Genomic DNA, 14,736 nt, shown 5'->3' on the forward strand with positions numbered 1-14,736 from the left:
AATTAACTGATTATGAATAATGTAATTAAAAGTAAAATGTACTATTAAAAAAAAAACAGTTAAAAGTCGTTAATCCAGACATCCATAATCTGGAATGATCTATAATCCGACCTGAAAGCTACAAACTTTCTGCGCATGCATGTAATACTTCTACGCATGCACGTTTAATGTATAACGGACGGTATAAGCTAAGCTAAAATTATCTAATTATCTATTTCAGTTAATGTTGCAGATTGTGTTGTTTCTTAATCTTCTGGCTTATTATTTTTTGCAGACTGTTAGAGCAATTTTATAAAAGTAAGCTTGAACTTTCGATTATGTCAAATAGAATTTCCGAAGCTGGAGCTGCCAAAGGATCTACAAAGCAAATGCATGTTTCGATGTCCATCAAACAAAAAGTGGAATTGCTGCAAAAAATGGATAAAGGCATATCCTTTGTTTCTCTAACCATTCCGAAATCTGTTTATCAATTTCATGCTGCTCTGTGGGGTGGGGGGACGAGGCGGCGCGCAATGAACTGGAAGTTGATCTCTCAGCACTATTCTTATCTTCAGGGCAGATGTTTTTATTTTATTTGGCTTATAATTCCTTACTAAATGTAGTATTTAATCTCGATGTACTCCATCTTTGATATGATTTAAATCAAATTCCTCGTCATTATAAATATCACGAATGCACATCAAATAGTTTTCTGGTTGCAATTTTCTAATTTCGACTATGCGTAATGTATGCTTTATGCATGTGCGTGTTGAAAGCAATGTTTAATAAACTAAACAAATAAATATTAAGTTTTTTTTTTGGAGGGGGGGAATTTTGGTACCCTTTAGATCATAATTGCTCTTTATTTCATAAATTATGGTTTCATATTTTTAATTTTATAATTTCTGCATGCTATTTTACCAGATTTAAACTGATGATCTACACAGTCCAGTCACATTAATGTGACCACCACGTACTTTCCATGTCAGAGTTAAATAACCAATCACAGAAGGCAGGTGGCAGCACAGTGCAGTTGAGCGTATATAAAGGGTGTGTGAGGGCTTCGGAAAACATTTCAATCGTTGGCGTAATGCAGAAACGAAGCGATTTATCCGACTTCCAAAAGGGCATGATCATTGGCTTTCGGGCCAAGGGTGGAAGCATTTCCGAAACGGCTGAGTTTGTGAACTGTTCGCGTGCCGCCGTGGTAAAAGTGTACCACCGTGCATGGCAAAATGGGACTGTCCAAAATCAGTGACGTGGCAAATGTGGTGCACCACGGGCCATAGATGACAGAGGCGAACGACGGTTGCGGAGATGCGTTCGGGCAGATAGACGGGCTACCGTTGAGCAACTGACCACCAAAATGAACCAAGGGGCTACCAAAAGTGTCTCCCAAAGTACTATTCAGCGAACATTGCTGCGTCTGAGCCTCCGAAGCAGATGCCTGGTTCGTGCACCTATGCTGACTGCTGTTCATCGACGGCGAAGGCTAGAATTTGCACGCCAGTACAGCAGCTGGACGTCCACTGAGTGGCGACAGGTTGCGTTTTATGCTCCATCGGACAGATGGACGTTGGCGTATAAGGCGTGAAACCTCTGAAAGGAACCACCCAGCAACCATTGCCGGAACGGTCCAAGCTGGAGGCGGGAGCATTATGGTCTGGGGAATGTTTTCCTGGCATTCTCTAGGTTCACTGATCATTGTGGAAGGCACAATGGATCAATACAAGTACGCATCTGTCCTTGCGGACCATGTTCACCCCCTACATGCGCATTGTTTTTCCTCAGGATGATGGCATCTTCCAGCAGGGCAATGCGAGGTGCCATACAGCTGCCAGTGTACGTGCGTGGTTCGAAGAGCACCAGGATGAGTTTACCGTCCTCCCCTGGCCAGCAAACTCACCTGACTTAAACCCAATCGAGCATCTGTGGGACCATCTCGATCGAGTTGTTCGCGCCATGGATCCTCAACCGCGTAATCTAGCGCAGCTGGCCACGGCATTAGAGTCGGCATGGCTCAACATCCCAGAGAACACCTTCAGGGACCTATGTGACTCTCTTCCTGCACGTCTCGCAGCAGTCCGCTCTGCGAAAGGTGGTTATTCTGGCTTTTGACAGATGGTCACATTAATGTGACTGGACTGTGTATAATTCAGAAAAATCGATAATCCGGAAACGCCGAAGTCCCGACAAGTCCGGATTAAAGATTTTTTACTGTATTTTGAAATTATGGTAAAGAATGCTAAAATTTATGTACAATTATGTGTTAAGTATAGAATATGCTGAGGGAGTACTACAAGTAGTTCAAAAACAGAGGTCTATTATTACCTTTGTAACACAGTTTCTTTTGTCCTTCTCATACAAGATAATTTTGAAGGCTCTTATTTTGTGACTGGGTATAATTTTTTAAATATATTATTATTATCTTACATTTTTTATTAGAATGCATTAGTATAATTCACAAAGGATGGTTACCTTATGCAACGAATGGAGGCTTGTATAAGCAACTGCTCAGCATGCCTTAAACACTGATGAATCAGTTAGTTCAAGTGGATATGCCCAATAGATGGGAATGTTTGTACTTGAAAAAAGCTGTTGTGTCATCTACTTGTATAAAATAAGAAAACTAGAAATGTGATCATTACAGTGAAATCATAATTTCAGCAATATTGCTGTTATATTTATGATGTTAAAAAATAGTTTTTAAATATAGAAATTAGTTATGTTATGAAAATGAGATTATCCAAAATGAATAGAGGGTGTATAAAATTTTTATGTCTGTGATACTGCGTGAAATACTTTGAAAAGCCTTCTTTTCCAAGTTTATATTACAGTTACTTACATAACTATTTCAGTTAAAATTTAAAGTACTTTATATCTTAAAAATGCTTTTCTCTTTGAAGTGGAGAGAATTCATAAGGTAAAAAACATGAAAGAAACTAAATTTTATATTAGCAATAGCCCCTTAATTCTTCACTTGTGTATTTCCCTTCTCTATTCTGATAATAGTAATACAGCCAAAAGTCGTTAATCCGGACTCGTCGGGACATCGGCGATTCCGGATTATCGATTTTTCCGCATTATAGATCATCAGTTTAAATCTGGTAAGATGGCATGCAGAAATTATAAAATTAAAAATATGAAACCGTAATTTATGAAATAAAGAACAATTGTGATCTAAAGGGTATCAAAATTTACAAAAAAAAAGCTTAATATTTATTTGTTTACTTTATTAAACATTTCTTTCAATGTAAGTTGTTTAAGTTGCTTCGTATTTTATGTGATAATACATTCTCTTTAATTCTATAAACAGACATAATTTCTTGTTCAGTTACAAAGTTCCGCTGTTCAAGTCCTATAATTGCTGTGTCGAGAATACCAACTAATTTGTCAATCGAAATTTTTTCGTTTTCAATAACCTCTGTCACTTTCTTCGCTATCGGAGGCAAATTATAATGACGAGGAATTTGATTTAAATATATCAAAGACGGAGTACATCGAGATGAAATACTACATATAGTAAGGAATTATAAGCCAAATAATATAAAAACATCTGCCCTGAAGATAAGGATAGTGCTTACAGATCAACTTCCAATTCAGTGCGCGCTGCGACCATAAAGATAAACAAACATTAAAGCTTAGATAAACAAAGGATATGCCTTTATCCATTTTTTGCAGTAATTCCACTTTTTGTTTAATGAACTTCGAAACATACTTTCGCTTTGTAGATCCTTTACATATTAATAAATATATATCAGAAATTCTATTTGACATAATCGAAAATTCAAGCTTACTTTTATAAAATTTCTCTAACAGTTTGCAAAAAATAATAAGCCGGATCCAATTCGAATATTAAGGAACAACACAATCTGCAACATTAACTGAAATAGATAATTAGATAATTTTTTTAGCTTAGCTTATACCATCCGTTGTACATTAAACGCGCACTCATAAACGTATTTTATGCACGTGCACAAGCATATTCGAAGCCGTAAAGGTAGACACATGCGCAGAAAGTTTGTAGCTTTGAGGTCCGGATTATGGGTGTCGGAATTAACGACTTTTGACTGTAACTTTATCTGGACAGCATTATTTTTAGATTAATTCTATTATATGACTTTTACATAATGATGATGACATAGATAATTCAGAACTTAAACCAAAACTTTTCTCTTTGTAAGCCTCCATACTGGATAACTACACACTTACTTTCTGCACCTCGGCCTAGCTGGACTGCTGCTTGCTACTTTTTTTTTACCGCAGAGCTATCAAAAATGTAAGTGTTTTGAAATAGGCATGAATTAGAGTGCCAAGTAATTTATGGTCTCAAAAGTGAATTGAAATCAAAAATGAATATATAATATGTCTCAGCTGCCAAGTTTGTTCTTTATTATGGATAAATATTTAAACTATCAAAGTTTCCATACCATTATTACATAGACACACAAAACTTTCAGAAATTTTAAATTAAGATCATTATTAAAGAGGACAAAGTATGCTGCAAAATTAATTAATTAAATAAGAGATAATAATTAAATCAAAAATTACATTATGAAAGGGATTAACAGTCTAATAAGAAGCATACAATTCACAACTGAAACAAAAACAATTAAATATTGTTTTAATTTTGAAATGTGTACCTCCAGTTAGACTATTAACCCTTTTATTGATTTAATTATCTATCTAGATAGATAAGTTGTTAAATAATAATTAGTTACTTAAATTATTATTCTTTTAATCTATAAAAAATACAAAAATACATACAGCACATGCAGTATTGCAGTAAGCAACTTTGGCACACTGCTTGCATCGAAGTGTAGCAATATTATTGCAAACAGCACAAAACATCTGATCAGTAGATTCATCAGCAGACTCCTAATAACAATAATTGAAAATTCTATATTTTACAAGAAATATTATATTGTTTCAAACATGCACTTGAATATTACAGCTATGAAAACGTGAAAAGTTGCAATATGACACACTACAATTCTAAATATTAATCTCTGATCACTATAAAAATAAAACTTCAGATAAAAACTATATTTACACAAATTCAAGGTAAACTAAATTCTCTTGCCTGTCTGCACAAATGTAATGAGTTAAGTGCTACTGATAGCATCATTTGCTAAGGAAATCATCGTAAGGCAATTGAAACACTGAATGCTTCAATTAGTGTAAACCCAGAAAAAGTAACTTGTTAATTTGATGCTAAAGTTGTTACACCAACAATATGATCATGGTACAAGATCAATTGGTTATATGTTTATCATGTATCTCACTCTTCTTTCCCTAGCATGCAAGTCCTATTGCATCAATTTGCATCCAAACTGAGGCTTGATGCATTGAGATTCATATATGTGAGTTCCAATGTTTTGAGAGGCTACAGCAGTGGTTCTCAACCCTTTCACCATAGCTAGATGATCATCCCCCTTCCTTCCAAAAACTCAAAAAATACATATATGTTTATTTAAATTTAGATTATTTTTATCATGTTTTATAAATTAAACAACAAAAAGTATAAAAAATATTGATAAAAAACCAAAACTTGAATAAAAGTAGTTTTTTATATTACTAAACAAGACTAAATCCTTATAAGGTAAATCAAAAACTAGCCACATTCTCGCTGTGAAACTATCAAATCCCCCCTAGGGAAAATTTTCCCTTCATTGAGAACCTTTGAACTCTAGAACTTTAAAAAATAACTGGTATAACATCTAATGCCACGAATCTACAACAACAAATAATGAATGGCTGAACTAAGTGAAATTCTATTGATGGTTTAATCTGTTCAGAATACTATCTGCCATTCAAAATACTAAATTCATGGGAAAAAATCAACCCTGGAAGTGCAGTTTGCTAACCTGATCCTTAGCTGTCATATCAAAAGTACACTAACATACAGACCATAATATTTCAACAATTAAAATCGATTAAATTATCGATCTTAAAAAATTACATTATGGTAAATAGAGGGAACCTTTCCCCTCTTTACATTTACCATAATGTAACTCCTTTCTATTCACAGCTAGAAGTGTTACCTATCCTTTCTGTTATGATAATTTAGAAACATGGGAAAGCTAACCCTTTTCTGATGGAAATTAAATTAATCTGAGTTTTTAAAAAAATGATTTTTTTTTTCAATATTTCTATAACAAAGAAGAATATAAAATTTTAAAATGCTGTATTTATCTGATTATAAGCTAACAGTGATTGAACACTGACTCTTAAGAAACCAGAACCAAAAATAAATAATAAATTAACGATTTAACCCTATTAATCATATTGATGGCTAAGCCCAGTAACTTTTTTGGATCACGAAAAATATACAGGTCAGCTTCCAGTCTGCCAAATTATGTTACCTTTTGAAATTTATGATCAATATTACTCTATAAAGATAGAATAATGACTAGAAATAGTATATACATATTTTAATGACACATTTTCCCCTGAAAACTGACAGTGTAACTTAACAGATTTAACCTCTCCTCTTTTATTGGTATGCTTGGAATTGGAAAGGTTGGAAAATTATTATTTTCACAAGTAATTTCTGGAAATTCAAATTTAGAAAGAAACATGCAAGTTTGGTAAATAAAATAAGTTCATGAACAAAGCAAAGTCTATTTTAACAGTCCATTCTTTACATTTCTGTTTTCCAATTTAATACACCTACCTGAAAAAATAAATGGTGTAGATCCAAAAATCCATCATTGAACATTTATTCCTTCACAAAATTTAAATTACTATTTGAGAGATAGGAATAACATTCATATTTTGCAGGCTCCAAAAATATGTCTAACCTGCATTATTGCAACAATGTTAAAATACATTTAGAAGACCCATAACACAGTGCAAAGAAGAATTGCACATGATGAGACAATAGTCACGTACCAAAGATATATATATATAATCAGTTGTCTAAACAGTATATAATGCACATATTTAATTATTGAAAACATATTTTGTTTATTTACATCTATATCTATTTATTCCTATATCTCCGCCCATATCATGACACTAAGATAAATTTTACACATGCCCCTTTTTTCTACCCACAAAAGCTTACTATTCAACCAACAGCAAAACCACGATGTATTGTTAAAAATACACTGCTGGCTATTAAAATTGCTACATCAGGAAGGAAAACAAATAGCAGAATATTATTTATTATACATATACAGTATAATGGGAGGATGACATGATTAAATCTGCAGGTGGTTTGGGGTATACAACATGCAGAATTCAGTCCACAGATCTGGCTGGGCATCAAGTCGAAGAGCTTGGACATGAGTAAGGGTACTTCATTCCATGTGGCTTCAGCTCTATGTTAGAGTTCGCCAGCTGTGGTGACGTGACTGGATGTTCTTAGTGGAAGACGTGGAGAATGTGCTGGCTAGGACAACCAGTTGAACTCCCTCCGTATCGAAAAAGGTCAAGACAGCACAGGTTCTGACTTTCCTTGGAAATTTGTTGCATTCTGAGGAAGGTCAGGCATTATTTTGTCAAAACATGGCATCACGCAGGATTCAAAGATAGGGCACAAACATATTAGAAATGTAACAGCAGCAGTCCACATTACTAGCTATGCAAACAAGAGGTGATCAGGATGTGTACCTAATGACACAATAAGCGCTAGCCTATTATGATGATGAAGAATGCAAGTTAGCAATTTTCATTCTCATTAGTACCTGCACACACAGATGCATCCACCATGATACTAAATGCAGGACCAGGATTCATATGAAAAGACAACATGTTGCCACTCATGTGTCCACTGTCATGGCTCGTCGCATCACTGTAGCATACCAATCTTTGTTGCTATGTCAAGATAAGCCACAACAGCATTGCTGCAGACATCACTGCAATGTCCAATCGGACATGTGTTGTCCTGCACATAGTCAAGTTTTCTGACTAAGGATAGGTACACAATACTTCATGTATGATCCTGCAAAGCCGAGAGGACAACTCTCAGGTGCTACTGGCTTGGAGGCGCTGAGACAACTGCATGGTGTTCAGCGGGGTCCTCTTGCATTCACTGATTTCATATTAGCCTGACAGTCATGAGATCCCTACCAACAATAGCTGCAAAGCTGTCGAATGATAAAGCACAGTCTCAATAAACCATAATCCTGCCACAATCAAATTCTAATACATGTTGGTTCATACAGAAGCATAACACAACTTTATACAAACAACTAATGCTAAAATGCAGTTTCCAATAGAGAAACTCCTTGTGCACTCTTCCCATTTATACATAACATAGACTCAAACCTAACTTATGCGAATGTGCTGGAATGCTAATTATCAGCATATTCCAGCATGTAGTACCTTTCATGTAAATTTGAAAATTTGATGGATGTTGCATGATACCTTCATGGTGAAGCAATTTTAATGGCTGGCACCATATTTAGATTTAAAAAAAAAAAAAGGTTTTTATCACTGAAGAAAACAAATGAATTGCTATAGTCTGCAAACTACTTACAAAATTTTTGTTGACAACCTTTTTCCAGTGTGGATTCTGATGAAGAGATGAGCTTCACAAGGATGAAAGGAATGTCTATAAAGAACACACAAAATTTATTTAACTTCTTCATCAACTTACAGAAGATCCTTGTGCTGGGACCAAAGTTCCCCCTACGCTGTGTGTGTGTGTGTGTGTGCACCCACTAGCCTATCAAAAATTTAGCGCACAAAGAAAATTAACTAGCACACACACAAACACCTCACTAAATAAAATAATAATTACCTCTCCACATTACTTTTAAAATAATTCACATTAAATATGCTTATTATACATTCACTAGCACATGTATTTAATATGTGTACTAGTGTTGCGCCATACATCTGTAGGAAAAGGTGATGGTGTGTGCGTTTGTGCAGTCTCCTAATGCAAGTGCCCATTGTTAAAAACAGACTGGAACATTTTACGTTGTTCACAAGTGTAGCTAACAATATATGTGGTTATGCATTAAAAACTTTATAAAAAGAAGAAAATCACCAAAGGATTTTAAAATTGAATGGCTCAATAAAATAGTCGAAACAGAGACATCAAACAGAAAAAATGAATTACAAAATTCTGCTACAGGAAATATTTTTAAATGACAAAGAAAACGTTACTGGTGTAACGGACATGGAAAAAATTATTTTTTTGTTAAAAAAAATTGGCAGATAATTAAAAATTGGGTTTTTTAAATGTCATTTAAATAGTAAATCCCATGCAGACACTAACAAAATTAAAAAGTAATAATATCTTGCAACAGGATTAGTACATTTATTAAATAAGATATTAGATGAATGTCAAAAGAAAAAATCCATTCTACACAAAGTGAAAATATTATTTAATAACAATTAAGATGAACATTTTGTTACACTCTGTTCAGGATATAGATGACTGTGTGGCAAAATACGTTAAAAAGTTTCAGAAAATTGGCAATTATGCTTTCACGTTTTTAAAACTTATTAATTCCATGATAAAAACTGACATGACAGAAAAACGCAAGGATCTAATTTACATACTTTAACTTTCAATGAAAGTACTCAAACTTCTATTGCAAAGTGTTTAATATTATACTTAAAATTTAGATGTTAAGATACAAAACTACTTTTGTTGGAATAATTCAGATCTTTTTGCTTGTTTTTGCAAAATAAGAATTTTGTTGAGAAAATAATGCTGACTTTAAAAAAAATGGTAATGTTTACTTCTGATGGGAGAGCTTTTATGATACATCAAATAAATGCAGTGGCAGAAAAACTAAAAGGAAATAAATCACAATGGATTCAACAACACTGTGTTGCACATTAGGAAAATTAAGAGTATTTGGAATGCTTCAAAAGAAGTTATATTAATGAGAGATACAGTCAAAAGTCGTTAATTCGGACACCCATAATCCGGAATGATCTATAATCCGGACCTCAAAGCTAAAAACTTTCTGCGCATGCGCCGCTTTTACACATGCGCATAGGCATTTATGCATGCGCTTAGAACTTTTACGACTGCGCATATGCATGTGCGCGTTTAATGTATAACGCACGGTATAAGCTAAAATTATCGAATTATCTATTTCAGTTAATGTTGATGATTGCGTTTTTCCTTAATCTTCGAATTGGATTCGGCTTATTATTTTTTGCAGACTGTAAGAGCAATTTTATAAAAGTAAACTTGAACTTTCGATTATGTCAAATAGAATTTCCGATGCTGGAGCTCCCAAAGGATCTACAAAACGAAAGTATGTTTCGATGTCCGTCAAACAAAAAGTGGAATTGCTGCAAAAAATGGATAAAGACATGAAGAAGGTGACAGAGAGGTTAGTGAAAACGAAAAAATTTCGAGTGACAAGTTAGTCGGTATTCTCGGCACAGCAATTACGGAATTTGAACAGCAGAACTTTGTAACTGAACAAAAAATTATGTCTGTTTATAGAATTAAATAGAAAGTATCATCACATAAAACGAAGCAACTTAAACAACTTACATTGAAAGAAATGTTTAATAAAGTAAACAAATAAATATTAAGCTTTTTTTTTTTTTTTGTAAATTTTGATATTTTTTAGATCATAATTGTTCTTTATTTCATAAATTACGGTTTCATATTTTTAATTTTAGAATTTCTGCATGCATTCTTACGAGATTTAAATTGATGATCTATAATCCGGAAAAACGATAATCCGGAGTCGCCGAAGTCCCGACGAGTCCGGATTAACGACTTTTGACTGTATTTAAACTTTGGTAAGAACAACATAATTTCTACATCTGCAAGAAAGCAAGATAAATTTCAAGATATTGCAATTGCTTTAAAAAATGTGCTTCTGCTTTAAAAAATTAAACTACTATCTTTAAATTAGTAACTAAAGTTAAGTGGCCATCTAGGCGTTCTGCGCTGAAAGCAGTAATTAAATATCCAATGTGGACACCACATGACTTCTTAGTATAGCCTATGAAATTATACACATTTTTTGCTGTCTATAATTTAAACTTACTTTCTCAAATTTCATTACAGATAAATTTCTCATTCAATCAATTCAGTTCTCACTTCATGGCAAGGTAAAAATGTATTTTAAAAAAAAATCTTTATTAAAAATTGTAATATACAGAGAAACCTAAAACATCAAATACAAACAGTTAAAAGAAAATTACAATTAAAACAGAATTTCTATATCAAAGTAAGCAATTCGGTTAGCAGACAAGAAGACAAAATTTTTGGTGCACTAAACTCAAAGTAAAACTTTGGTACTGGGCAAAAAGGCACTGAGGTTATGCACCAACTGAATTCACTATTGTACTGAGTTTCAAATGGCACACTTGTTAGGCCTAGAGACACTTAAACTTTTAAATTGTTGATAATTCTACAACTACTGCATGCAGATTGACTAAAGGCATGAAAACCTTAAGCGAAACGTAAGAACAACAAAACAACAAAATCACTTTAAAGCAAAAAACTGCACAATTTATCAACATATAAGAATAAAAAAACTGAGCTCAGTGACCCGAGTAAAATACAGTGCATATATATATACACACACACATTTGGTGCGGCCAACTCCAACAAAAAGGGCACAACTAGATGTTATAGTAGACCCATAGACAAACAAAACTTCAGAACCAAAAACTATATCAGATTTAACTGAATTAAAAACAGTGAAAGATATAAAAATGATCCTGTATTAGTTGAAGTTATAGCTAATAATAATATCGACGAAAGAAACAGTGATGAGAGCCGATTGCTCGAACTTGAGAAATTGAAAACGGAACGAGCGAAATCGGAACTATAACTTGCGAAGCTGCGAGCAGACTCAAAGAGTGAAAACCTCATGGAATATGAGAAAAGGGAAAATTCAGAATCTCTAGACTCTCTTATTAAAAGTATATGGACTTTAACCTAAAATTCCAGTTAAACCGGAAGGCTGGGGCTATTTCTTTTTATCTTTAGAAACGGCGTTCATTTCTAAAAATGTTCCAGAGAAATTTAAATCGGAAATTCTAAATTTGTTAGGAGAAAGACACAAATGTTATTACATATAATAAAGATGACAATCTAGGAGATTATTTGAAGGTTAAAGAAATAGTGCTAAGAGAATTCGAACCTCCCCCCCCCCCCAAATTTTAGGAAAACAGAACGAATGTCATTTATGTGCAGTTCGCGTCTAGATTAACTACAAGTTGGGATTATTATTTGAAATTGAGAAAGGTAACCGACTTAAATAACGACAAAACATTAAAACAATTAATGGTATCTGATACAACATGTCAAACACTTAATAAAGAGGTTATGTGTTTTACAAATGTGAGGCAAGGAAATTCCTGATTTAAACCTGTAGAACTGGCTAAGGAGGTAGATTTATATTATACATCAAAGGGAAAACCTGTAGTTGATAATTCTAGGTTGAGTAATTAAAACTATCCTAAAAATGTGTCAAAGGTTTTTCTAGCTGATGTAAAAAATTCGAAATGTATTTTATCATGCAATAAAATTCATCCTTTGTATAAATGCCCTGTTTATAAAAACATGACAGTTAACGATAGAGTTAAGCTAGTAAAATCGAAACATCTATGTCTCAACTGTTTAGGAAATCATAAAGTGTTTGATGGCAGTAATAAATTCTCTTGCGATATTTGTAAAAAGAAACATCAGCGACTCTTCTTTTCCCTTGCAAACAAAAAATAAATAAAGAGATGATTTCCTAGGTGGTGAGGTATGAAAATAAAAATATTCATTCGAATTTGGACGCTTCGGCTCCAGGCTCCATCCGTTGAACCTCTGCAAGCAAAAGTGAGTACTGGCCTAAATTTATTCTCAACAACCTTCTATCTCGTGAACAAACTAAAAAGCTGTATTACTCAGCACTTTTGTTTAATTAATTAAAGATGCATCGGGTAACTTTTTTAAAGTTGAAGCTTGTTAGAATTTCGGTGCCCATTCAAATTTTATGAGCAAAAGGTTTGCAGATCTGCTTCAACTAAAGGGAGAAAAGACTAACATTTCTGTATCAAAGATAAATAATTTGGGTACAACTCTAATATACGCCCTAATTTCACCAAATGTGGCGATATGTGTTCTGCGCTGGTTTTTGGCACGATTGCGTGTTCTATGGCAACCCTGTTGACGTTGAAAAATCTTTCGCTGGAGCTCGTTGGTTCGCCTCTGTGTCTGAGAAGATGGGAGGGAAAGATAAAATGGTTAGTTGTTGAATTGAAGTTCGGTAAAAGGAACTATGATTGTGGCTATCCTGTTGAGGGGTAGTGGGTATTTGGAACTGTGGAAAGAGGGTCTGGGAGATTATTTTTAATGGCAGTGCATGATAGAAGTAGGGATTTGTGATTTTATTTATTTGTGAACCATAGTATAAATTTTCTGGATAGTGTGTCATGTAAATACGATAGTGATTGCGTGGCGGCATGTTAAAGGCGGTATGAAATTTATATTTCTGCTATTTGAAAACACATTAATTCATGGTAAGTGCATTTTATTTTATCCTTGCTCTTATTTTGTAGAATTGTTTTTGTTATTTGTATTTGTTATGTTCATTGGTTCTTTAGTATGAATTTCTGTCGTTATTGTTGTTTTTTTAAATTGTTTGAAATTTATTTTAGTTTATTTTGTTGTTATAGTCTAGACTGTACAATTCGTAGATGTTTTTTAAAGTTGAAACAGAACGCTGTGTACATGGTATTATTTGAAATTTATTGTTGTTATGTTATTTTATTAAAGCAAGGAGTGCGTAGATCGTAGATTCCTTCCTTGCCTAAATTGTGCAATTCGTAGAACTTTTTTAAAGTTTAAACAGGATGCTGTGTACATGGTATTCTTTGAAATTTATTGTTGTTATGTTAATTTATTAAAGCAAGGTCTGCGTAGTTTGTAGATTCATTCGTTGCCTGTATTGAACAAATTCGTAGATGTTTTTTTAAGTTAAAACATGTCGCTGTGTACATGGATTCTTGTCAAATATTTTTGGTTAGAAACTTTACGTTTTTGCTATCTAAATTTTTTGTTTTTGTTTCGGATTTTTAGCTAAATTGTGTGTTCAAAACGTAGTTTTTGCAGACATTTTAGGCTAAAAGTTCAAAATGTAGACAAAAAATTTAGATAGTAATATGGCAGCGTGAAGTTTCTCGCCAAAAATATTTGGCGAGAAATTTGGCGACTTGAGGGTGCATATCAGAGTAGTTCCATAATTTGTCTTTGAATGTAAAATCTAGAGTTAGTGCAACTATTCTAAATAGAGACAAGAGTTTTGATTTAAGTTTAAATTTTTAGTGGTTCCTAAAATTACAGAATATACTCCCTCTAGGCCTCTTGAAATTACTGTTTCATCTTTAGATAACTTCAATTTAGCAGATGACAAATTTTTTGAGCCAAGTCCAATTGAATTTCTTATAGGTGCAGAACATTTCTATGAGCTTTTAAAACCAGGCCAATTTTCTCTTCGGGATTCAAATTGAAGATTACGGATTGTTTTTGGCTATGTTGTAAGCGAGACGCTTCCTGTTAAAGGGTTTGTGTGTATTTAATTATGGCAAAGCACACGAGGGCTATCTGCCTAAGGGGAGGGATGCCTTTCGTGGAATACTTTCTAAGGGAAACTGGCGCGTATACACGTTACACATGGGGAAAACCATGAAAACGCCCATGCAGCCAGCCCGTTCGCGGGATTCGAACCTCGGACTGAACTACCAGTGTTTAGCGACTTTACCGCTCGGCCGCTGGTGGGCCTCCTGTTAAAGGGGAAAGTAAATTACATTGTGGCCTTATTAAAG

General features: G+C 33.8%; 1 protein-coding gene across 3 annotated transcripts in view; it reads right to left on the reverse strand.

Annotated features, from left to right (window-relative positions):
- LOC118200849 (uncharacterized) overlaps positions 1–14,736 on the reverse strand; it is a 163,379-nt gene that overhangs the window by 16,114 nt on the left and 132,529 nt on the right. For 2 of the 3 annotated variants that reach the window (XM_085827499.1, XM_035372827.2), the window contains one exon: positions 4,747–4,857. In XM_085827499.1, coding sequence (XP_085683625.1) covers positions 4,747–4,857 — 111 coding nt within the window. Of the gene's footprint in view, positions 1–4,746; positions 4,858–8,464; positions 8,540–14,736 lie in introns of those variants that run through there. The other variant, XR_004760154.2, reaches the window with a different exon arrangement.

Source organism: Stegodyphus dumicola, chromosome 12, assembly GCF_044657685.1.
Source record: "Stegodyphus dumicola isolate Sdum_Otavi_A_Nest chromosome 12, ASM4465768v1".
Taxonomy (NCBI): Eukaryota; Metazoa; Arthropoda; class Arachnida; order Araneae; family Eresidae; genus Stegodyphus; species Stegodyphus dumicola.